Below are 27251 nucleotides of genomic sequence, written 5' to 3' on the forward strand. Positions count from 1 at the left end.
GTTTGCAGCCAGGAATATTAAAATCAACAAAAGAAGCTTGCTGACTATGACACGACAATGGCCTCATGGACATTACTTGATTTGTGCCGCTGCTTCCTCGTCAATCAAGGGGGTTTTAATTGGTTTATTAATGAACCTAATATGGTCACGAATAAACGATTCACAGTATGTTTTCCTGTTGAGCCCAAAGGGCAAAATCTTGATTGACATCTCTGAGCTTTTGTTTATTTGTGACCATTTGTTTTAAATCAATCCACAAAGGCTTGAGTGATGCCATTCGGATGCCTCCTCGTTTGGAGGTGATGTGTTGGCATAATGTACATGACGTCAGCATCGTGTCATAGTCGGTGTGCTTCTTTGGTTGACATATATATGTATATATGTATATGTAGATATAAAACCAATACATCACTTATGGATGAGGTGGTTGACTTGCCCCGACTGTTTGGCCCACTCATGCAGAAATGCACCAGGGATACTCCCATTGTCATCAACCCGTATTACCCAGCATATGACATCGTACCCAACTTGGATTTACATTGTTACCTCATATTGATCCCCACACCTACCTCATCTTCATCCCCCAATTGAATTGTTGTGCTATTCCAGCAATCACCTCAATTATGTGTCCCCCCCCTCTCACCCCCCTCCACACTCCTCACCCTCCACCCCTGAGTATGTGTGGCCGATGGTTTGTTTAATTTATTTGACCAAAACTTGAAAGTCACGTGTCTAGTTCCAGCATGACGTTGATTGGTGGGTCCAGCTGCGCCGCACCCCCTTTTTCCGCATTGATGCAAGAGGGATTTAGAATTATTCATCGATTGTTGAGAATGGTCAGCGGATGCACCGTTCCTTCATGTTGCTGATCTAAACATCAAGTCATTGTTTGTCCAATTAAAGGTTTGAGAACTCGAGATTAATTCACTGGATTTTACTCGTACCGCAGGTTAAGGGCAACAGTGTGCGGGAGCGCATTACTCCAGGATCATTTTATTTGTGCATTAATTTGAAGTGCAAGGCAAAGCAGGTGAACAACTGCAGATCAATTGATTGTAAATTTCAACCTGGGGTGCGAGCAGCCAGTTTCATCAAAAACGGTCCTCCAAGAACACCACAGAGCGGGATTACCACAGTCGGGTTGCAGCGCACAAACCGCTCATCACACATGGCAAAATGTACGTTTGCAAGTGCTGTGGTGCAAAGAACACAGGCAATGCACTACCGAGCAGTGGAGAAATGTGGTCAAATGAATCATCCTTCACCATGTTCTCGACAAATGGACGAGCGCACGTGTGGCATCAACTGAAAGAACTCCACCACCTTGAGCGCTTGGTTCCACCAGTGAAGGGTTCTGGTGGTTCTGTAATGTTGTGGGTGCATTTTCCTGGCGTCGTTTGGGTGCAGTCATTCCCTTGGAAGGCAAGGTCAATGCCAATCGCTACTTAATGGTACTGCGTGATCATCTTCACCCCGTGTTGCAGCATTTCTTTCCTGCCGGGAGGGATGTCTTCCAGGATGACAATTCCCCCATACACAGAGCACGTGTGGTCGCCCAATGGTTTGATGAGCATGACACCGACGTTATCCATATGTCAAGGCTTTCTCAGTCACCAGGTCTGAACCCCATCGAGCATTTATGGGATATTCTGGAACGACACCTGAGACGGCGTTTTCCACCTCCAGCAAAACAGGTGTGAGTTGATTTGATTTTCTTGTTGAAGAATGGTGCCGCATCCCGACTGCAGGATTCCAGACGCTGGTGGACTCTATGCTACGGCACATAAGGCTGTACTGGGCGGGGGGGGGGGGGGGGTAATGGGACTTTGTAACCACCCTGTACAGTACAGTACATTTCTCGATGTGTGAAGTTGATTTTGAGATCTCTTAGTTTTGTGTCTCATGGTCACTTGACAGTTGCAATTCCACAGGGTTTCCAGAAATCCCACGGGATTGTGAGTTGGACAGGCAACAGATATGCGCCATTTTAAAATCTCTTTATTGTGCCGAAGCCTCTATAGCTTCGTGAAATGGTGTGTGTGTGTGTGTGTGTGTGTGTGTGTGTGTGTGTGTGTGTGTGTGTGTGTGTGTGTGTGTGTGTGTGTGTGTGTGTGTGTGTGTGTGTGTGTGTGTGTGTGTGTGTGTGTGAGATTATACTCAGTCCCTTGAAGTTGAAAAAAGCAAATTATGGTTGTAATTCCTGAAAAAGGGGTTGTTGTGTCAGCAAAAGGGTGATTAAGGTCACAGGAAAAAGTGCAGCAACAACAAAATGAGATTTATCTAAGGTGTGGTCCTCAGGTGAAAGTGTGAGACCACAAAGCAGGAAAGAATGCGAGAATGCGAAAGATGGCATGAGTGTGTTGGGAGGGGAGGAGAGCGTTGTTTCATGGAAAATGTGGGGAGACATTAAAAGAAAGGCATAGAGTTGGAGAATGAGAGTATGAGCCGGAGAGATAATAGGGATGGAAGATAAAGTGAAAATAAGTTGTTGAGGAGTGGGTTGGTCGGGGTGCAGGGAAGGAAGATAGACTGATATCGAACTACTTGTCACTCTCACTTCACATTGAATAGATGTGCTTATGGTAATAGAGAATGCAATAACCCTTCCCCGTCCCTCACACTGATATTACTCACAAAAGAGCTGAAAGACAGGTTCACTGGTTGATGTGGAATGTTCAAGTGTAGACAACTGCGGTATATGTGACGTATCGACAAACAGAGCAAGTGGGGGTTTCGTTGTGGATAGTGAGACATTGTGAATGTAAATATTTGGTTTGTGCAAGAAGACTTTCCTTTCCGTTCTTCTTTATCTGATTACCGTCGAAAACTAAAACAATGTAGGAGTTGCACATCGTTGTCTATGGAAATAGAGAACTTTGGCTACTGCACTTCCGAGCTTAGCAACCGGTGTGAACCCCAATCATTCCATGTGAACCTTTTATAATGTCTTCTGATTTATCGTGCGATCTGATGTATGATGAGAATCTCATCGGATCTCTTGCAAAAACAACTTTTGAAGGAATTTCCTCCAGCTACTCGAGCGTCTTCATGATCTCCGCATTGCCCCTACGCATGATCGTATGGAAGAAGATGAAGAGCTATCTTTGCCAATATGTACTCGCTCTTGTTTTTGATATTTCAGTTATTTTTATTTATATTAAACTAACTCATTGTGATGCAATTGTTTTGTTATTGCCTTTATATATTCCTTGGTGTTTGGGAAGTTTGGGTGAAAACTTGTCAGGGTCACGGTGTTGTGTATGGAATTGATCATCCAATATGTAATCAAATGTCCATAATATATTATCATTTTACAAAATAATACTTTTGGAGTTATCTTTTTAATTTGCAAAAGGGACTGTACATTTATCTTTTCATTGTCCCTTAGTGGTGGTTTAGGTTGTGATATATATTTGCAGGGGGCTGCAAAAGTAGGTATACAGTAATGTATACAGTACAGTAATACGCTCGTCGTCCGTTAAATTACGAGCCATCGTTAAATTTCCACTTTACCTGCAAATAAAAGATGTATTATAGAAAAAATTACGAAAATAAAAATATTAAAAATGGTAATAATGATTTTAATGAATTAAATTAATTTTCGTATTAAATGAATCCGAGCACCACTATTATAATACTGGTATAATCCTTACTGTATACCTACTTTTGCAGCCCCCTGTATGTATATGTATATGTATATATATATATATATATATATATATATATATATATATATATATATATATATATATATATATATATATATATATCTATATATATCTATATATATATATATATATATCTATATATATCTATATATATATATATATATATATATATATATATATATATATATATATATATATATATATATATATATATATATATATATATTGTTGCGGGCCGGAGGTCGGTGGTGAGAACGACCAGTAGGTGGGGAAAGCTACGTCGTCTCCACCAGACTCCCCGGAATTGTAGGCCGTCACTCCAGATAATTCCGTGACGCGGCGGGTCACTGAACCGACCGTGGTCACCAATATTTCAAACGTGTAGCATAGGGTCTATTTGTCTCTAACCAATTTACCTAATTAACTGCGCGATTTCGACTACCGGGGCAACCACACCCTCGGCAGGTCTTGCTCGAACCGGGTCACTCCACAGACTATGGTAGAGTTCCAACTACCGACTCCCAACTCCGGTTCGGGTGCAGCCAGGCGGAAATTGCCAAAGCCGTGCCGGCTGGAATGAACGGATTATCGGGGACAAAACCCCGCCTAAACTCAGATCCGAACCATGCTGGACCAATTCAAGAAGGGACGGAAACGAACTGGGAACATTGCTAACAAGATTTATCTATCTATAATTCCAGCTGTGTGTGTGTGTGTGTGTGTGTGTGTGTGTGTGTGTGTGTGTGTGTGTGTGTGTGTGTGTGTGTGTGTGTGTGTGTGTGTGTGTGTGTGTGTGTGTGTGTGTGTCTGCGACCGCCGTTTCTCGACAACCGCCGATCTGATTGAAACTTGCCAAGAATATTGCCGGGGACCCACAGATCTGCCTTTTCAAGGTTTGACATTAATAGGACGAGCGGTTCCCAAGTTACGGCCATTTTATTGCTTTTTTTCAGTGTTGGAAAGGTGTATATATCGCAGCTGAAGTGTCGTTCCACCTTATCATGCCATTTTTTCCTCAAGATATCTCAGAATAATGATAACAGCATGTTGTTCGTCTTTCGGCTGCTCCTGTTAGGGGTCGCCACAGCGGATCATCCGTTATGATCCGCATACTGATTTGGCATAGGTTTTACACCGGATGCCCTTCCTGACGCAACCCTGGTCGCCTCTTACGACACAGGGATATGGATTGGGTTTCGCCATGATTCCGGGCTGCCCCACACCCTCTCATAGCGCAGCCCAGCACAGAGCTCCCGTCCTCAAGCGATCCTCCAACCCAAGCCTCCGAGTAGCCGGATTACAGGCGCACGCCACTACACCCGGTAATAATGATAACAGCATATTCATAATAGCACAATAATTGGCAGTAATAACAAGAATAACGTGATACAATGACCAATGTCTGTCAACCAATAACGACCTATATATTGTCTGTCAACCAATGACCAATAACGTCTGTCAACCAATGACAGGACATGATGCTATGACATCACGAATGACGTCACAATTAATGTTTTTTCTTTTTGTATTTTTTTTTTTTGTATTTTTTTTTTTTGCACAATTGACGTCAATTCTTCTTCTTCTCCACAATTCGTTTGGTATGACGTCACAATCAACGCTGGGGATCTGAGTATGTGCCTTTTCAAGGTTTGATATCGTTCTTCATCCATTTCAGCTGTTTCCCAAGGTTTGAATTAATTAATCCCAAGGTTTGAATTTTCCCAAAGGAAACAGCTGTTTCCCAAGGGTTTGAAAGCTGTTTTTTCCCAAGGTTTGAATTAATTGTTGTGCTTGGTAGACATTTGTGAATACATTTACAGAGAGAGGGGCAAGAGGAGGGGAAAAGAGAGGGGGCGAGAGGGGTGGAGAGATGGGGTGAGAGGGAGGGCATCACAATTCAAGAGAGGGGGAGAGAGGAGGTGGCGAGAGAGGGGGACGGGAGAGGGGGTGTGAGAGTGGGGGCGAGAGAGGGGCGAAAGAGAAGGGGGGAGAGACGAGGGGCGAGACGGGGTGAGAGAGAGGGGAGAGAGGGGGAGAGAGAGGGGCGTCAATTCTTCTTCTTCTTCGTTTGAAATGACGTCACAATTGACGCTGGGGACCTGAGTATGTTTCCCAGGTGTTTCCCAAGTTATGGCCATTTATGATACGGTTGGTCCGATCTAATTGAAACAATTCCCCAATCCAGTCGTCGTTTACGAGAGCGAAGGAACGAAGCTGCACATACTGGCACGCACCTACGGGCCCACACTAGTTTACAGTAAATGAAGACACAAAGCAAGACAACGCGAATCTGCAAGGAATATTTACAATGATCCAAAAACACTTATTCATTTCTACTGAAAGACGGGCCCACACGCAGACAGACACACACACACATGAAAAGAACCCAAAGTTCTTTTTGAACTCTCGCAGCTGAGGAGAGAGACAAGCTGGGGGTCAGAGTTCGGTTGGGTACCTGGCCGTCGGAGAAAGGCGGAACTCCATGCTGCGGCACTTGACAATGGTCGCTGGTTTGGTCCCCAGTCGCATGTGTGGGACTCGAGGTTCGTGGCGGAGCTCGGGTGGTGAGTAGCGTGGTCTAGGGAGGGGGGTGGTCGGGGTCGCTCTTTCCTTCCTTGTAGAGGGCCAGCAGAGACACGTTCGCCGCCTCGACGACCTTCGTAACAGCAAAAAACCCTTTCGTGACAGCAAAAACCCTCCAAAAACTCTCCAAGACCCCCGAAAGACCCTCCAAGACCACAAAAAGACTCTCCAAGACCCCAAAAAGACTGCCCAAGACCCCAAAAAGACCCCTGCCTCAGAGAGTGCTCAGGAATTTATGGACCTCCCTCAGCGGGGAGGGGTCTTGGTGAACACACCTCGCTGTCCGCCTTTGATTGGACAGGGTCCCACGGCATACCTTTCCGTAGCGAGGCCTTGGTCCCTGCCGGGAAACCCCAGCCACTCTTCCACACGGTTCATACTTGATGAGTAACAGTATCAATGTTGCAAAGGTTGGCGTGAAAGAGTTACAGCGTTCATGGGAGCCGAGAAACCAGAAGCGCGAGATCTTGCCTTGGCATGTCAGGGTGCGAGAAGGCAGCTGGTTGGTGGTGGATCGTGATGGGCCGAGGGGTCATGCCGAGGGGATGGTTGTTAGATGGCTTGTTAGATGTAATAACCTAACTAAAAGAAATCGCAACGCACGCCTTCGATTCTCCCACTAGACAAAAGGAAGGGGATCTGACGACACACATACTTAACTACATAACTGACTTTTGGGACATCTGTATGTTGAATGCAAATGGTTTCCAGATCCGTAACAATATTAACAGATGTATTGGGTGGTCGCTAGACCACCCTTGTTCTCAGTTTTTACGTCTGTCTGTATGTTTGTTTGTTATCTTGCCAAAACGAAGTTTTTGCAAGATATTGTTGCGAATTCGCGCCCGCCAGCGTGCGAGCGGCCACTTAACTCGAATCGCGGCACGCCGCCCACCGGACGGACAATTCCGTCGTGACCCTCTCAGACTAACGCCGGGAGCTAGTCACGGGTGGGGGTTTAACCTCACCACGATTGTGCCAATCGGCCCCTCGCGTGGGATAGGGTTGTTCGCCAAATTCGACCTACCGAAGTACCCACACGGAGGGTAGACCGGGCGATCGCACCTCGCCGCAGGTCGACTTCGGACACGGGCCACTTTAAGCGACCCATTCCGTACTATCGGGATAACCGAGCGGTGTTATCGTCAACCTCGACGGTTCCGATTAATTGTCGGGCGTATTTTAGCCCATTACCAACCCTTTACGTGAAGTAAGATGGAGATTCAATTAAAGAAAAGACGAAGCGAAACGGGAAAAACAGTTCAACATGAGGCACATTTATTCCGCGGCAAACGGAAAGCACACATATACAATTACAACAATTATGCACCAAAAGCAAATGTAACAAAAGAAACACAACAATTATGCACCAAAAGCATTTGCAACAAAAGAAACACAATGCAGATCTACTACCGACTACGCGAGCACACGGTAACACTTATACAGTTTTACTTTACAGACGGCGCCGACAACACATATACTCAAAAGCAAAAGCAAAAGAAAAAGGGGCCACCCTCTACGACAAGGGGGCAGACGGGCCTGGGGCCGAGACCGCGTGGAGCCTGCCCGTCTTGTGATGAGCCGCAAAATGGCGGCGGTGCCCCGACTCCGCGCTCCTCCGCGGGCCTCGCCGGCACTGCTTGGAATGAGGTGGGAACGGGGCCCCCTTTTCGCACTATCTCAGCGCGGGGGGAAACGGGGGGTTGTTGATGCTCTGGGGAAAGAGGATAGCTGGCTTGCTTGGGTCCCGCGACGAGCGACTCCACTGCGCCTCGACCGCGCTCCCGGCTTCCCCTCTCTGCAGTTCCCCGACAGACTCCAAACCCCGACAGACTCCGACCTCCGACAGACTGACTCTCCTCCAGACCCGTCTTGACTGCTGCTGCTGCTGCTGCTGCTGCTGCTGCTGCTGCTGCCACGCTTCGCCGCCACCGCCACACCTCTCCAACTGGAACCCGAAACAGAAACTCTCAACTGACTCAATTCGCCCCGCGCTCGGCGCTTTATAGTGCGACAGGAGATATGCGACATGAGATTTACACCTGTTGCACTATTCTAACACGGAATCAGCAGGGTCGTACACTATTCTGCATTGGGCCTCCTGACAAAGAACCCATATGCAGATTTTCGGATCAGGATGGGCTCGGGGGCGGAGCCACGCTCGCCCATTGGACGGAGGAAAAGTGGGCGTGAATCATTCCTGATCCGACTTCCCCTCGGAAAGGCCGCTTTTTGCACCCGCTGCTCGGCGCGCGCCCCGCACGAGGCCAGGACAGCCTGACGCTCGGCGTTCACAAGCGGCGCGGGAATGGCGGCAGAAGGAGGAGTGGTGAAGGTGGTGGAGGGTTTATTGTGGCGATGATGGCCATGGCGACGCTTGGAATGGCGGTGATGCGATGGTTGCGAGAGCGAGTTGTGAAGGTAAAGGCCGTGGCTGTTGGTGTTGTTGTTGTTATGAAGCGGCGTTGCGGTCGGTGGTTGTTGTGTGATGGAGGTTGAGACGTGGTTGGTTCAAAATAAAGATAGAACAGAAAAACGGCTATCTTAAAGGGTCGCAGCCCGAATGAATCACATTTATTCCCTCTAAACAACGGGTTTGGGGCTAACTCCACATGTACTTACAGAGATATCTCACCTATGGGACCTGAATGGTGGTTTGCGAATTTCCTCAACCACAACAATATGTTAGTCAGCTTGTATGTTTTTTTTTTTTTTTTTGTCTGTAATCACGTATAAAAAATTCTGCAAAGCACAGTTATCATTGGAAATTTTTGTAACTTCGCATATCAGAGGCCTATAGAGGTCCCTTTCAGCGCATAACAATTTGAAGGTCAAGGTCAAAGGTCAAGGTCACTTTGTCGCAAATCAGGGGAGTCGACGAAACCCTTATTTTTTGAGTAATTTTGATCGGATCGTCTTCAAACTTCATGGGAATATAGTTCATGGTCTGGCGCTCCGCTGGTTAATTTTTGGTGGCGATTGGCCTTGACCTTCATGGTTAGCGCCTGAGGTCAAACATATTTGACCCCAAGGTCAAATTTTCAAGTTTTAGGAACCATATCGTGTAGTACCTCAAATTGAACACCTCGATGAGTGCTTTCTAGATATGTCAAGCTTGAGACATTATGACGTCATTTGGTGACGTTATGAGACAAACGCATATTTTTCATGGTTACTCTGTAGAACGATTCTCATCGGAATCTCTCGTAGGCAGATATTCCTCAAGGAGTCGCTCCTGGTGGATAGCATCTCTGTTCACCTCAGTGTGACCTTAAAGAAGTCACACGTGGTCACCTTTTGGCAAGATACGGGTCACCCTGCGGGTGACATTGGTTTATTTGTTTGTTTGTATGTAATGGACAGCTCTGGAGGCCAGAGGAGGCAACCGGTTTTGATGAAACTTGACTGGTAGGTTCATACCAGGATCTAGTTGTATACTTTTGAGCACCGTTGCTATGGACGCCACCGTTGCCTCGCAACGGGACTTTGAAATTTTTGAAAATCCGAAAAAAAAAATTTTTTCGAAAATCAAAAAACAGCTCCTGCGCTTTTATGCGCACTACAATCAACCTCTTTGTCAAAAAATTTCAGCCCAATCCGTCAAAAACTGTATGACTAGTATGCAATGAAATAGCGACCACCCATGTCGCCTACCGGCTTGTTATAATATTGCTTATCCTCAAACATTCCTCTTATTCTATTGCCACTGCGATGGTGAGTTTCCAATTTTAAACAACATCAGATTATAGAAATGTAAAGTGCATACCTTGTTGTGCTAAAATCTCAATGCCCATCAGTAAGTTGTAATAATTTGGCGGACCCGGTTCGTGGTTAGAATACCTGGAGGTGTCATGGTTAGTGGACCCGGAGGTGTCGTGGTTGGAGAACCCAGAGGTTTCATGGTTGGAGAACCTGGAGGTGTCGTTGTTGGAGAACCCGGAAGTGTCGTTGTTGGAGGACCCGGAGGTGTCGTGGTTTGAGGACCCGGAGGTGTCGTGGTTTGAGGACCCGGAGGTGTCGTAGTTTGAGGACCCAGAGGTGTCGTGATTTGATGACCCGGAGGTGTCGTGGTTGGAGGATCCGGAGGTGTCGTGGTTGGAGGATCCGGAAGTGTCTTGGTTTGAGGAGCCAGAGGTGTCGTGGTTTGAGGAGCCGGAGGTGTCGTGGTTTGAGGAGCCGGAGGTGTTGTGGTTTGAGGACCCGGAGGTGTCGTGGTTAGAGGACCCGGAGGTGTCGTGGTTAGAGGACCCAGAGGTGTTGTTAGAGGACCCAGAGGTGTCGTTAGAGGACCCGGAGGTGTGGTGGTTGGAGGACCCGGAGGTTTCTTTGTTTGATGACCCAGAGGTGTCGTGGTTAGAGGACCCGGAGGTGTCGTGGTTAGAGGACCCGGAGGTGTCGTGGTTGGCGACTCAGAGTTATAATGATTGTAGCATCCTCTCTGAGTCTGTAATTTTGGAAATTCGATCCCTTGCCAAGTTCGAGCAAAGACTTAAAAATTTAAAAAGTGTTGCTTCCTTGCATGACACTCATCATTTAAATAGGGTAGAGCACTGACAAGCAACCAGAGGCTTGCAACCATTGTGCAGGCTTGCTGGGCATTGTGCCCACCTTCACTGAAGTTCCTTTTTGAAGGAACTCAGATTTATTTAGTTCATGCATTTTCATTGTGTGTTCATTTAATTCGGGTTATCCACAGTTCACATCAACAAGAAACACCCGCTCCCTTCCGGAGCATTGGCAAGTCATCTCTTCCACCCCCCCCCAGCCTCACAGTTGGGGGGGGGAGGAGGGGGGGAGGGGCATTATTTCCATTGGTACTACCTGCACGAAGCAAAATTTGTCATGGGGAAGGATTTTATTTTGTCTAAGACCTGACTGTGGGTCGGCTTTCTACAAACACTGATGCAAAATTTGGTGGAGATGAGACCAGTGATGTTTTTTTGTGTTTTTTTTTAATGATTTTCAAATGTAGATACACACGTCCAGAGAACTACCTTATTTATTTATTTATTTGTTTGTTTATTTGTTTATTGATTTATTTATTATAGTGGGATTATCGTTGGCTTGTTGATTATAATTTCACCTCAATCTTCGTGTTCCCATTCACTATTCAACCATCCTCACATATTATTATTATTATTATTATTGTTATTATTATTATTATCATTCATACCCCACATGATATGAATAACAAGCAAAAGAAACATCAAACAAAGTGGGTTTTCTTTTCCTTTGAACCATATTTCAGAAACAAGGAAGAACAATGAAGTTTGTGGTGGAATTCCACCTGGAGTGCTTCCCAGAAAACCACAGTTACCTCTTCCAGAAATCCCGGAGCTGCCTACAGTGGTAAGTGCCGCTTCCTATGGTAGATGTCAAAACGTACCGTGGTTTTAGTTAATTCAAACTCCAAAAATATCAAAACACTTTGAATTTCCAAGAATGTCAAGTGAAAATGTCTGGTTAATTATACACACCAGACTTTGTGGCTTAACTAATTTGAGGGTCCGATACCATAGACTTTTTAAATGGTATTTGTTGCTTCCCTGATTGACACACAGTAGGTGGAGCATATTATTGAAGGAGTGGGAGGAGGAATTTGTTGTCGAACGTTATTGTTGTTCTTTGTTACTTTGATTTAAAGATCATGAGAGATCTTGTGCATTGGTATAATTGTAGACATCGGTGTACTTTAAGGTGAATTACAAGGACATGGGTAGACAATGGACAAACACAGAAGCAAATGGGATTTGAACTTGAGTTCTGAGCACCATCAATCACTTAAGGTGGGAATGCTAAACAGGCCAACCTAAAAAGTTTTCCTCCAAACCTTTCGGCCACATTGTGTGCGGATTCCGATTTGTTCCGTTCATCGATTATGGATTGAAACTTTCGTAAATAAATAAATCAATCTGTTTTTGTATCTTCACCAGGTTCGTTTTTTGAAAGCCCAAAACAAGTCTGGATGAGAACGTTTTCTTGCAAAATAAGTAATTTTCCCATGTTAAAGCCTTTTTTTTTGACATAATGATGTTGCTTTGCATAAGTTATACGATCGTACGACATGGATAGAAACTCAACAGCACGTCTTTGGGAAAAGGTGGCATCTGAACACGTACTGTATATTACAACAGTAAAAGTTACAATTGTGTGGACAAGGCCACATTTATTATTCAGGAAAATGATTCATTCATGTCATCTGCAGAATGCCATAATATCCACATTTCAATACTTCTAAATGACATTTTCGATTCCAAAGCATATCTAAGCTTCACAAGAAACAGTGATGAGTGGTCGAATGAAATATCTTGATTCTATGTGAGATTTCTGTTTCCCTTTGGTAACAAAAGAGTTTCATCTTTTCTGACTCCCCCACACATTGAGAGAAAGCAAGCCTGTTTGGGTTCAGGCCAGTCTGTTCTTGCATTCCTGTGTACTGCCATCACAGTTCACAAGACACAGCCAAGAAAGCACTCTCCCGTTGGTCAGCACTGGAAGGCAGTTGTTAAATGCATCCTTGTTAATAAGACTTTTCCACAGATGAAAGAAAGTCATTGTCGGTGGTTTTCACAACTAAGAGGCAGAGTGTGGGTGTATGTGAATGGGGGGATCCGAGAGGAAGTTTCGATGAACGTTTCTGTAAGTATTCCAGAAGTACTTCCATTGGACCTTCAGTTTTATCTTTTATCGCTTTACTGCATTTGGGTGTTTCTTCCATTCTTGGAAGAGGGCATTCATAATGGGTCATTGAATTAATGGAGAGACCATTGAAATTGGCTTATTTAATTTTGAAACATTGACAGAGAGATCGAGAGATAAGGAGATAGAAGTGAGTGGCATTTAATAGATATCTTTACAATTCCTTCAACTTCTATTACAGTTTGAAACGGACAAAAATCCAAACAGGAAACTTACTGTTTTTTTGAAGGACGTAATAACAGGCACGTACGACGGGCACAAATAACTAATGTGATGTGTTAGTTAAGAGGATGTCATAGACACTGCGGGAAAATGTCGGTAAAACTAGAATTAACTTATGTACACGACGATCTTTATTTTATTTAAATTTTATTCCGTACTTGAACACCTGTAGGACACAAATCACCTGTCATACTTCCAAGAACCTCCAGTTTTGTAGCACTTCAATTTAAACAAGTAAAAATTATATAAAATGTTTTGCCTCCGTTGTTTTAGTAATTTTGCTGCATGGAGTTAAAGGGTGAGCCCATATTTCTGACCAACTAAAATAGCCACTAATCTACCAGTCGGCCATCTGATCATATCACAAAGTAAAGTGAGGGGCATGTGTATGCCATCATGTGCTGTCCATGTGCTGTTTGAGCAACATCTGACCATGCATGTCTGAGAAATGGTTTGGGACACATTTAGGTAAGAAAATGGCTGCTAGTCAGTCATCTTGCATCTGATCTCGAAAAAAATGACTCGCATCTGTATCCCATCATATGTTGTCTTTGTGCCAAGTACGAATTAAATCGGTCCATACATGTCAGAGATATGGTTGCAGATGCACGGATGCACGCATGCACACGAAAATCGAGACCAAATCCATAAGCCCCCGTTTCAGATTCCATCCAACTGGGGCTAATGAAGGTTTAATGGGGTGGTTTGTAAGGGTGGTGTTTGAGACTGCTTCTGGACTACTTCAATAGCACGAAACTTTCAGGGTTTTTATTTTTAGATCCTCGTGGAGGATCTCTAAGTCTTACTCACGTTGTTGTTCTTCTGGACTTTTTTGTTTCACAGCCTACGCTTTTCATCGAAGCTTCCTGAAACTTGGCACATATATGTAAAAATACCCTGCGCAGACAGTAACCATCTCCGATTTTGAAAATTCCTTATAGAAAAAAAGTTATGACGTCAAAATATCTCCACTAATGGAAATCGCCTAAAAAAATTATCTCAAACTCGGCAAGCTTTTTGAGTTATGTTTGCAGGAATCGAACAGGGCATTAGCAGACATGAATTACCGCACATATGATGCATCACTATGACGTCATATCAATTTTTATGAGGTCATTCCTATTTTTTGACATTTTTTGTTTCACAACCCAGAGTTTTCATCGGATCTTCGTGAAACTTTCCATGTATATGCAGAAAGCCCACGCGCAGGCAGTAACCATCTCGGTTTTGGAAATTCTTCCAAGAAAAAACGTTGACGTCATAATATCACCGCTAATGGAAATCGCCGATACCATTATCTCCGAAACTAGGCAAGCTGTTTAAATTTTGTTTGCGGGAATCAAGCAGGGCATTAGCACAGATATATAATTTATCGCAAACCTGATACATCACAATGACGTCATATTCGTTTTTATGACGGCATCATTAAGAGGACGAGGATCTTAGCTCATTCGAGCTTGTTATTTTAACGATCGTTAAAATGATTATTTTATTAATATGGAAATAACACTGCTTGGGGTATCATGTTCTATGAACTCTCGACTTTGTTACTCAATTTAATCAAGAAAATGTACCACACTCTGAGTGTTCCTGCTTCCAAAATTCCAAAGCTGTTCCCTACCAAAGGTTATACTGGGTGGTTTGATTGTTGTTGGTTGTTTACCGTTGCTTTCCCAGAAGTCAGTCATGGCAGGAATTTGTGCCGGGTGCTGGTGATATCTTGCTGACTATTCGCAAGGTTCACCATGGGATACTTAACGTCCACCAATGAGTACTGCTGGCAGATGGGTCTTCCAGTTGAACAACCATCCGAGGGACGGCACAACACATTGATGCCTCAACCTGCATATGAAGCACCAGGGACACAGTTTGTAGTTGGGTCGAGATTTGAACCCAGGGCACCAGCCCAAAAGCGAGTGCACATACTCCTCAAGGCTATTCTTCCAGTGATTATTCAATTAACAATGTTTAATACCTTCTATTTTCTGATTGCATCAATATTAAAAATATTGGGACTACGTGGGGGACTGACCGTTATTTCCTCAGCAGGTGAGGTAAAATTGAAGGATTGGGGGATAGGGGCCATGCCCCCCACCCATTCCTGAAGTGGTCCGGTCATGGGGAGCACAACTTAAGTTAGCGGGATGGTCCTTATGTTTCATGAAGAGGTTGTTCTGTATCTTTAAATAAATTACCTGAATTTGAGGTGAAACCCCTTTTTTCATCCCCTTTTATCGAGGGCGGATCCAGATGGGGGAGCTCAACTCCATGAGAACTTTCTGTCCTGATGCATTCCACCACAATTGGTCCGTATCGCCCAGGTAGTTGTGGAGAAGATGTTTTGGTAAACAAACAAAAACAAACAGGAATTGGCAGAAATTAATAAATAATGCAGGACAAAAGAGAATATAAACAAAACAAGATTAATTAATATCAGTCAAACTCGATGTGCACAGTCAAGAAACTTTAGCAATGAAGGACAAGGACACGATGGTTAAAAATGTTATGCTGGAAGTTCCAGGAAGATGAACAGCCAACTTTTTTACATCCCAAGCTTGAGGTCCTTCGGCCTTGCAAGGCTCCAGAGATAATCCTGGGGGGAAATAATGCACAGCCTGTACTCATGCCGAGATGGGAAACAACACATCCTTGTGGATTCATTGATTACAGATCAGTTGGCCGAAAGCAATAACTCCTTGTTTGCAGGTGTGACTGTTTCCAGGGAAACAGCAGTTGTAGGAGTTAAATCCAGCGGCAGTCCGACGGCTGATGCACTGATGAAACCTGACGGGTCCAAAGTTAAACTAAATATCTCAGGATAATCGTAATCATGATATGATATCTTTTTTTTAATCCTCCATAACACCCCACGACCACTCTTATCACAGCCTGGACATACAGGTAGCCTGGTGATTAGGCACGAACGTGCAAATGGCAACCATTAGCATGAGGTTTGTAGAAAAATGCCTTTCACCACTTCGATTCAGAAGTCAAGATGTCCGGACTCGGCTGCATTACAGAGTTGTCTTTTGGGAATATTTTACTTTTGGTTTTATGGAAAAAATTTTGTCGGTCATCCTGCGTATCGGTCGACACAATAAAACTTGGCTTGGGCTCTCATTAGCTTCACCTGTCCCTGAAGGTGTGTGTGTGTGTGTGTGTGTGTGTGTGTGTGTGTGTGTGTGTGTGTGTGTGTATGTGTGTGTGTGTGTGTGTGTGTGTGTGTGTGGCCACACAGATATGTATGTGTGTGAGGCCACACAGATATGTATGTGTGTGAGGCCACACAGATATGTGTGTGTATGTGTGCGAGTCCACACAGATATATGTGTGTAAGTGTGTGAGTCCACACAGATATATGTGTGTATGTGTGTGAGTCCACACAGATATATGCGTGTTAGTGTGTGAGGCCACACAGATATGTATGTGTGTGAGGCCACACAGATATGGATGTGTGTGAGTCCACACAGATATGGATGTGTGTGAGTCCACACAGATATGGATGTGTGTGAGTCCACACAGATATGGATGTGTGTGAGTCCACACAGATATGGATGTGTGTGAGTCCACACAAATATGGATGTGTGTGAGTCCACATAGATATGGATGTGTGAGTCCACACAGACGTGTGTGTGCGTGTGTGTCCACACAGACGTGTGTGTGTGTGTGTGTGTGTGTGCGTGCGCGCGCGAGTCCATACATACAGTGTATGCCTTGACATGCATACATTTCATTTTCTTATTTACTGTAATATATTAACCCAACAAGGTTCCACATTTTTTGAGCTCAGTCTTGTTAGCTTTGTCAGAGGAGAGTGCAATTGCATTTGGATCCTTTGGTCTGTTTGTTGCTTGCAAAATCGAAGATTTTTCAAATATATTTGTTCGTCGATTTTGCTGTTCTGTCTGTCTGTCTGTCACCTACAGGTCACAATTTTCAAATGATCTTCATGAAACTTCACCACATGGTAGAGTTTGTCATAAGACAGAAGCCTATTGTTTTTAAGGTCAAAAGGTCAACAAAGACCAAAGGTCAACAGCTGAGGTGGTGTTTCTAAAATCCTCAATTTTCATCCGATTCACTTGAAATTTGAAGAGAAGTTGCATATTTGGTCATTGAATTCAACCACCAATTATTTTAGAGATCAAATTTGTTTTATGGATTTTTCAAGTGTCATGCTTTGCACGACGCCTTCTTCTTGGTTGTCTGTCTGTTTGTTTGTCCAAGCTGTTAGTGTTTTTTAGTGTTTTTAGTGTTTTTTTTTTACAGAAGAAGTTTTTCTTTTCACAGAACTTGTGTTTGTCTCTGAAACAGCTTGTCGGAGCGACTACTCATGTGCAGGGCCGGATTAAGACCTTTAGAGTCCCTAAGCACTGAAAAGATTATGGTACCCCCATATATATGTAATCCAAAATAAAAACAATACTAAACCGTAAAATGAAATTTTATTTTTCGAAATGAAACAAAACTTACAGTAAGGTTTATTTACCGTAAACGCTACGGCATCAGTATTACATTGCATAAAATACTGTGTAAAAAAAATAATATTCTTGTATATGTATTTTTTTCATTTATTGTGGGGCCCCTTTTTGTGGGCCCCCCTTTTTGTGGGCCCTCATTCACCTGCAGCATTTGCACCATGGTCCATTGTAAATCCTGCACTGGAAAAAAAAACTCTGTTGTGCCCCTCTTCCCTTGAGGCCCTAAGCACATGCTTATTTTGCTTAGTGGTTAATCCAGGGCTGCCCATGTGGAATGTTATAATCATAATTTTGACATCATCGGTGACGTGATGTGGCAGCCATGTTGGGGAAAAGGAAAAAAATTTGGACCTCTGTATCTTCGGAACCACACCAAGGAAAAAAATTGAAGCTTGGAACATGATAAGTTCTCCTCATGGGGAATGTGTGATTTTTTTTTAATGATGTTGTAGGTGCCTTTGTTATGACGTCATAATTGCATACAGAGAATGCTACATCCGATCAGTATGAATTTTTTTAGGGTCATCTAGGGATAAATTGGACCACAGGAAAAAAAATTTGATGACATCATCGATCATGTGGTTTGGCAGCCATATTGTTCTTTTTAAAAAATATCCTTCAAAAATCTTCTCTGAAACGGCTCAACAGATCAATATGAAGCTTTACACGAATGACCACCTATCCATGAGGAACAAAATGTTCACACACATGACATCGTAGGTCACATTGTTTGGCAGCGATATTGGTTTTACCCTAAAACCAATAAAAAATCTTCTTCTCCAGAACGGCTGGACAAACCGAGGGGAATCTTCACACTAAATGTTCCCCAAGCCTTCGATACCAGGGTATTCATGAATAATTGATTGGTAACATGGTCTGACAGCCATCTTGGATCGAGCCAAAATCTTTTAAAAAAAATCTTTCTCTTGTTCTGCTTCATCTATTTGAAACTTCGCAGTTCAGCTCGTGTTATGATGGGGAATATTTTGTTTTAAATTTCAATCCAATGAAATTGGATGTCAGGTGTCCAATCAAAGCGGGGTTACATCAAAGCGAGATGTCTTTGTACCCGATTATCACTGCCAGCAGTTATAAAGTAACAGTTCTAATTTTGTCTTTTATTAATTATGTCACATAACAATGCACAAACGACACACAGACTGCACCACAGAAAATACATCGCACAAAACAAGTCTTGGTGAGGGTCTACAATCTCTGGTTGCTCTTTTTCTTGTTTATGCTTCTAATTTAGCTTGTACCCAAATGCTTCTCACAGAAAACTATACTTGCATTACTAGTCAAGGAATTTTTCAAAGTTGGACAGATACTTGTCCCAACGGAGTGGATTTTTGTTGTTTCGATGTATATCTGTCTGTTCGGAGGAAATATTTTCCCCTCTATTTTTAGCCAACTAAGTTATTTCCCCAAACGTTTGCATAACATTATAAATCACTTGTATGGCAGCAGCACTGCTGTTGATCATTTTCCAACAATTAACTCACTCATTCATTTCAAAGTTGAATGCTGTTTTTGGTTGGTATTGTCTTTCAATGTCCTTTTTGTGTTTTAATATATAGGTTGCAATGGGGAGCATAAAAGTTTTAAACGCTTTCACTCTCTTCGATGTATTTCAACCAGGACACTTTTTGCAAACTGTTTTTCATTCCGATGTAACTGTTTGCTTTGTCATTAATCGACACCTTTTTGGTTCACATCGCCCTCCTCTCGAGTCATTCCACTTTCTCCATTCTATTTCTTTCTTGTTATGATGTTCAAACAATACTTGTTTTTTCGCCTTATCAAGTCTTCTCTCTATACATTATACATATATTGTTTTTCTTATGTTTATACATTTTGTTCTTTCTTTCTTTCATTTCAACAATTAAAATCACACATCATTCCTTTATTCTAAGTGCATCGTCTGAAAATTTTCTATCATGGTATTGTGGTTCAAAAAACTCAGATCCCTTTTCATTTTATTTCTCCATTTAGGCTCTTCTTCCAATTTACGGGGTTAAAGGTGAAACATTGAAAAACGTTTATTTTTCTTTGCCATTCCCTTTGTGTTTGAGTCGATAGAGATGAGATTTAGCACAATAGGTGCTTTCAAGATGCCCCATGGGGAAGCACAGAAAAAAGAAAATTGGATCTGAATCAGTTTCAGTGTTATACGGGTGTAGAAGGTCAAATTAGTCACAAAAGCAACATTTATTGGCTTACCATGTCTCTGTATGTCAACCTATATCGAATGGAATTGGGAAAATGAGGTGTTTGCACAACCTCTACATATCGCAGTGGACATATATTAGTTTGGTATTTTTCTTTAGATTAATTGCAAAATCAGGGTTTTTGATTGATCACAAAATTAAATTGGATGCACATTTAAGGTTTCTGGCCAGCGAAGAGTTTATATTCCAATCAATGCAGACAAGACCAGGCACAATTTATATACCTTGATGCAGCGCCATTCGAAAAATGAGGCAGGTATTGGTCCATTGTCTTCCTTTCACTTTCACAGTGGTCAAAGGTCAAAATTGGCAAGAAAATTAAGGAATTTGGCCTGTCTTGCCCATATATTGTTACAGCCCTGGGTTTGAGGTTCACCACAATGGGAAGCACTGGAGTTCCTCCTGAACACCCAGCCCCGAGGCCACCAGCAACGGATAACTACACAGTCCAGCAGGTTGCTCAGCAACCACGAACATCAATTAACCAAACGAACTCGAACATGGTTGTCTGCTGAACTCCATTTATTTGAGGAGGTGGCTAAATGAACTGAGTTTCATGCCCTCAGTGATGCAGTGAGTGTAAGCTGGCTCACAAGAGCAAATCACTTGGGGTGCAACTTCCCATATAATTATGCTTGTGCACTGTGTCAGACCAATGAAGGAAAGGACAACCGAAGCAGATTTGAAATACCAACCAACAATCTATTTATTTACACATGCACAAGCAAGCATTGGTGAAAATCACATTATTTCCAGCTCTTTATTCACCAAGCAAGCAATCATTAAAGCAAGTATTTACTGGCAGAAGGCACATAAGAGCAGACTTAACCCAAACATGTATTCTTAAATGAGGAGAGAGAGAGAGAGAGGGGGGGTGGGAGAGAGGAGGGGTAAAGGGAGGATTGGGGGGGGAGGAGAAGTATCCTTCTGTATCTATCCTGTCCACCACATTCCTCTCCACCCCATTGTTTGTCCAATTTTTTTTTTTAATGTATACCTTGTCGAGGCTCGCGTGAGAGCTAATACACAATGCACAGCAAGGAGGGCATGAGACAAGAGGGTGGGAGAGGGAAGGACAAAACAGTGGGGAGCAGACACATTAGGAGATCTGTGGAAGGGAGAGGGATGGGGCGGGGAACACGGGGTATGGAAGATGGACATTACAGGGACTTTCAGGAAGGAAAGCAGCGAATTTGAAGGAAGTGGGCTTGGGGTGGATTAACGGGGGTAGAAAAGATCGAGGATTTGGATGGGGGACGATACTAGGTGGTGGTGAACAGCTGTTTTGAAGACCTGGAGAGAAGAATGGGATTTTACAGAGTGAGGGAGCTTATTCCAAAGGCGGGGAAAAAAGAGGAATGAAAGAGTGAAGGTGAGCAGTGATTCGTGATTTTGGTAGTTTTACCAGAAGGGGGTTGTTGACGGACCTTGAGCGCCCTACAGAAATATGGAGGAGACAAATTGCAGACACAGCAGGGGGGGGGGTGAGACTGGAGAGGAGACGGTAGAAGACAGAAAGACCACCGACCTGCCTGTGGTGAGAGAGAGTGAGAGGCCCAAAGAGTCAGCCTCATCATGGGAGATGCCAATGATCCGAAATGCTTTGGTTTCCACAGCGTGAAGCTGAGAAAGGTGAGAGGCAGGAGCACCAGCCTAGAGAGGGGGAGCAGTACTCCATCAGGCTGCAGATGAAAGCTTTGTGTGTGGTCAGGAGCTCAGGTGGGCCGAGAAAGGACTTTGCACGATGCAGGATTCCCAGTTGGCGACTGGCTTTGGAGGCCAGGTTGTAAATGTGGCTTTCCCGGGAAATTCTCCCTCTATTTTGTTCTTCAACTCCACTGTTGGTGTCCCCACCCTCTCACTGCTGTTCCTTTCATCCTGTTACATCCTGATCCATTTTGTGTTCTTTCTCTTCCACGATCCCTGCCTCTATATACAAAAATGTCAGAGCTTGGCAACCATTGTACAGACTTGATGGATTGAATGGTCTCTCTGTGTTGAAGTTAATTTGACGGGAAGTCATCAATTATATATTGTGAACCACGGTGTCTGTCCGTGCATTTGTCTGTCTCCCATTTACATTGGCCCTTCTCGCACTGCATTGAAAATCTCAACATTCACTTTGGAAATAACGGGAGAACAGGCATGAGTAATGTTATTGCCAAATTTTATTTCGCATCCAGGATATTTTGCCCTCTTTTTACACAAGTCCAACCTACATCACCCTATGTTGCTCCACTATTTTGCAGTGGATGGTACAAGTAGCTGATATGAGAGCTTTGGTTCTGAGCGAAACCAAGAGTGCAACACAATTTACCTTTTTGAAGTCCATGCAACATTATTTAAATTGATAGATTAACTTAAACATTTCCCGTCACTGGGGATGGATAACTTTGTTAGTTTTTCCCGTCGCTTGAGATGGGTACTCTTCTCAGTATATATACTGTCGGACCCTGACATTTGCGGTGAATACGTTCATGAAAAAATGCCGTGAATGTCGGGGCCCGCGAATATTGGGGCCTTTTTATTGAGTTATTTTTAATTTTTAATTTTTTTGTTTTTTTACATGGTTTCGGCTCGTGGAAGAGCGGTGACGCAGAACCAATCAGGACACAACATAACAAAAGGAACAGCAGGAAAAAGGGGAAAAACCAACAGCAGGGTGGAGGGAGAATGTCGGAGATGGACAAACAAGGGATGCAGGTAACTATGAGGGGTAGGGGAGAATGCAAAGGGTGGACAATATGGAAACATAAACAAAATTGTGTTTGACCAGTTTGTAATTTCTGTCAAGGTCTGACGAGAGGGAAGAGGCTGCTGCCTGTCTGTCAAATTGATGAGAGATCTCACGGCAGAGAGTGGTGTCATCAGCAAAGAGACAGAGGGGTTTCTCGAGAGATAGTGAGGTCATTGATGAAGATTAAGAATAATATGGGGCCAAGAACATTGTCTTTCGGTACTCCAGCCTTGACAGGAGAAGCGCTAAAAGGGTTCCGTTGAGAGCTACTCGTTCACTCCAATATTGGAGGAAGTCAGTGATCTGAGAATGGAGGCCGCAAGGGTATTTTGGAGGTATGAAGTGGAGTTGGTCTTGGATTCCATAGGCAGACAGTTTGGAGAGCAAGGCAGGATACCAGACTGTATCATAAGCTTGAGATGTACCCAGAGAGATGGCCCTGGTTTCATGAATGATATTGAGGGCCTGCACCATTGTTACGAGAGGAGAAGCAGCATGTCCAACGTTGAGTGATCATGTCTGAATCTGAATTGATGATCTGAGATGAGGCTCTTTGAGAAAAGGAATGATTTTAGGTCAACTGCAATGATGGATTCCATGACTTTGCTGATAATAGGAAGTAAGCTAATTGGGCTGTAGTTCGGGGGATCCATTTTTGCACCTTTTTAATGTAATATTGTGGTGTTTTCTGGTTTCCAAACAGATGGAAGATGACCGAGGGCAAGTGACAGGGTGAAAAACGTAAAGATAGGAATTGAAGGAGCAGCAGCGTTGGTTTTTCGGACACTTGAGCTGATGCTGTCCGGTCCGGTTGCAACCATTTTTTAGACATGCATGGTCTTATTTTTGTTCAAACTTGGCAAAAGCACAGTACATGATGGGATGGATACACATGAAACTCACTTTATTTTGCAAGCTGATCAAAGTTGGCTGACTGGGAGACTGGTGGCTATTTTTGATGTAAAAAAAAAAACACCCGGTATCGAACACGTCCTCAACCATTTCTCAGGCATCCGTTTACCGATGTCGTTCAAACTCAGCACACAGATAATGAATGATGTCTTTCATAAGCACGTCATTTTTATTCGACTTTAGATCCAATTTGGCCGACTGGCCGCCATTTTATTACTCAAATGTGTCCCCAACCATTTCTAAGACGTGCATGCTCCGATTTTGTTCAAACTTGGCACACGCACAATACACAATGGCCTATATGAGCTCCTCCCTTTATTTTACGATCTGATCATAGATTGCCGACTGGTAGATCGGTGGCCATTTTAGTTGTACATAAGCATGGGCTAGTCCTTTAACTCCAAACAGCAAAATTTCTAAAGCAACAGGGGCTGTAACATTTTATGTCTTTTTTTTACATGTTTTTAGGTGTGTGTTTGTAATTTATATAAACCACAAAATATACGAATGAACAATGTTGTCATCGTCAAATGGAATCACGATCCATGAATTTGTTTTTGTTGTTACAACTTCGCCAAGCATTTTTATAATTCCTAACTGTGTCGACATATTTTCATCGAACATTTATTGCTTTCTCTGGTGTGATTCCTGGATTCCAATTGACCAAATTTTACCTTCTCTCTTTTTATTTTGAATCGATGTTAATTTGCCTTTCCTTCCTGTAATTAACTGATTAACATAACTACATTTCCTGCTCTGTTTGTGTAAGGGAAGACATTGTTTGCCAATGATCTGAGCAACCTCCAAACGACTAATCACTTAATAATGTATGGAATCCTTGACTGTGTCATCCTTTCTTCATTCTCTTTGGAATCAGGTAATCACTATTGACTTGAGTTGACTTCAACAGCCTGCATGTAGTCCACTGCAAGATGAATGCCTCCCTCATCACGATGTATTCTGTTCTATTCAATGTGATTTGATACCATTGTAGTCCAGGGAAAAAAATTAATTTCATTTCTCCATCTCATCTTCTTCTTCGAGGGCCTTCTCTTGGTTGCCAGTTTGTAATTATTGTTGTCCACCAATTGTCCGGTCCTCTTCCTACGTGTCCAGCCCACTTCCATTTCAGTTTTTTCATTGTCACCAGAATGCCAAGGGCTTTCATTCTTCCTATTAGTGACCATTATTGAAGAATAAATATATGATATTCAAACCCTGATAGAAATGTGCCATGCAGTGTCAAACCATTTCACCATTAATTTATCATTTAGTAACATTTGTTGACACCAGGCATACTGAAGCTGTGATATAATCTACTGTATATATCATGGAGCGAACGCATGTCCAGCCACTAACCCACGTGACTATGTCTCTTAATTATGTACGTTTGAATGTCAGTTGAATCCTGACTCCATCTATTAATTACGCACTATTGGAAGGTACCTTTGAAACCTTTAGACCCTTTCGACTGCTAACACCTCTTCAACCTTTGAAGACCCTTTAGATGCTGTTTGACATTTACATCCTTTAGACCCCTGAGACCCCTATATACTGTTACGGCCATGGGTACCGAGTGTATTATGAGGGGGTTGATTCTCGTTTCTCCTCGGAAGAACCGGACCTGGGGCCACCGTTCACAATTAACTTTGTGGTGCGGTGGGTTGCTGAACAACCACGAACACCAATCAGTTATCCACGAGTTCCAGTGTCCACCGTCTAATTAGAGGTCACGTGGCCTCTGAGCGGGGAACACGTCCTCGGTGATGCACCAATCTTATCTTGATTAGATCTTAAGGAATGCGGCCGAGCGTTTACCGCAGGTGTGCGCCGACTATGACAGGTTAATTAGTTTGGGAATTATAATCTACCGGTTGATGTTGGTTAGGACAATGCTGGATGAATGGAAGGAAATGACAATCACGGACAAGTTGAAACGTCAACAGGTAATTTATTTTTAACAAGAAAAATAAATAAACTGAAGGACTTTTTATTTCCTTGTCCATTGAATGGATGAATTTGAATCAAATATTCAATCAACAAAATAATCTCAAACAAATATTGAATTCAACAAGCATTTATAGAAAAATGGACAAAGAGCAGATGATTATCACGATGACTTACTTAACGATTAAACACGAGACAAGGGTACCCATCAGGTCATTCAGGGGGGAATAGAAATCCGGTCTCGGCTTACCAAGGCAGAAGTCGTTGTGCGTCAGGAGCTGCTCCCAACCGTCATCAGGATCTCTCACCAACTGTCATCAGGGAAGTCCTGCCATCCTTTTCTGGGCGACCAATGTGGGTGGAGCCTCAAGCATGACTTCAGCGAAATCCAGTTTGCTTATTGGCGCATTCCTGCATGAGACCTCCAACCATCCATTCTCGCGCTCATTCTCTCCTGGCCATTGAACGAGATGAAACTCCCAATTAGCACAGGCCTGGCTTACGACGCCATGTTCAGGGCGCTGTACGAATGCCAGAAAGCGGCTATTTGCTGGAACAAACGAGCCGACACACGAAGCACCCACAGAACGTCAACGAGCAATCAACTCCTCCCTGTGCATCCCGACACAAAGAAGAGCCAGTCAGCGTCCGCAGAGCTGCTGAACAGGTTGTCGATCGCCGATGGAAAAAGGTGGGTTGTTGATCGTTGATGAAGAAAAGTGGGTGCCTGAAGTACATGATCCGAGACCACATCCATGTTCGACCGTCAGAACGAACTGTTCAGGAAAATCTGGCGGTGTGATTAATATCTCAAATGTCCTGTAAGTCCAATGTGAATATGATAACCAAAATAAAATGTGTAAATTAATCGTGTATTTCCAAGCCAATGTGTCTTGATGGAAAGGGAATAGAACGAGTCTCCGTTGGGCGAACGGCTATCTTATCGCGTGCACGAACGGTGAATATCGCTCATGCAGAAATGAAAACTGATGTACAAGCATACGTCACGAATGTGCCTGGAAGAGGAAAAGGTAATCCCCAAAGAAAGGAGGGGAACCTGTTCTCTTCGCTTCTCCAATGCATGAAAGAGTTAGAATCCCACCAGACAAGGGGATGGGTCTATTCTGAACATGCATTTATGGAAATAACTGTCTGAGGACCTGGAAGTTGTGTGCATTGCTCAGATCCGATTGTGAAATCCACAACAATACTTTTCGACCACTTGAGACCCCATAGACCCTCATTCATTTAAGATCCACAAGACACTTTCAGACTCCGTTCAATCCTTAAGATCCTGTTAGACCCTTTGACCCTTCAGGACCATAACACCCCAAAGACCCTATCCAACTGCTCCTGGACTCGAGTCTTTTGCACCTGAAGAGGTGGAGGTTATTTCAACCCTCGGCTCTGATTCTGCAAATGGACTGGAGGGCATCAGCTCACATGGCTTAAAAACCTTCTCTGCTGCTCTTGCACATCCGCTCTCTAAAATTTTCACCCTGTCATTTGTGCTCGATCATCTTCTATCTGCTTGGAAATCATCCAACATCATTGCATGATATAAAAAAATCTCCAAAACCTGATCCCCTTATAACTTACAGACCTATGAGCTAACTTCCAATCATCAGCAATGTCATGGAATCCATTATTGCAATTGATATAAAATCATTCCTTTTCTCCAACAACCTTATCTCAGATCACCAATTTTGATTTAGACTTGATCACTCTACATGGAACATGCTGCTTCTACTCTCGCAACAATGGACGGAAGCCC

At 43.4% G+C, this 27251-nt stretch overlaps 1 protein-coding gene across 5 annotated transcripts in view; it reads left to right on the forward strand.

The window, feature by feature from the left end:
- The window catches only part of LOC147033814 (actin filament-associated protein 1-like), a 161799-nt gene that overhangs the window by 30788 nt on the left and 103760 nt on the right, over positions 1-27251 (forward strand). For 3 of the 5 annotated variants that reach the window (XM_085871296.1, XM_085871290.1, XM_085871303.1), the window contains 2 exons: positions 11500-11600; positions 22468-22584. In XM_085871296.1, coding sequence (XP_085727422.1) covers positions 11500-11600; positions 22468-22584 — 218 coding nt within the window. The remainder of the gene's footprint in view (positions 1-11499; positions 11601-22467; positions 22585-27251) is intronic. The other 2 variants (XM_085871317.1, XM_085871311.1) reach the window with 1 other exon arrangement.

Source organism: Eptatretus burgeri, chromosome 1, assembly GCF_056783735.1.
Source record: "Eptatretus burgeri isolate ZD-2024b chromosome 1, Ebu_testis_v1, whole genome shotgun sequence".
Lineage (NCBI taxonomy): Eukaryota > Metazoa > Chordata > Myxini > Myxiniformes > Myxinidae > Eptatretus > Eptatretus burgeri.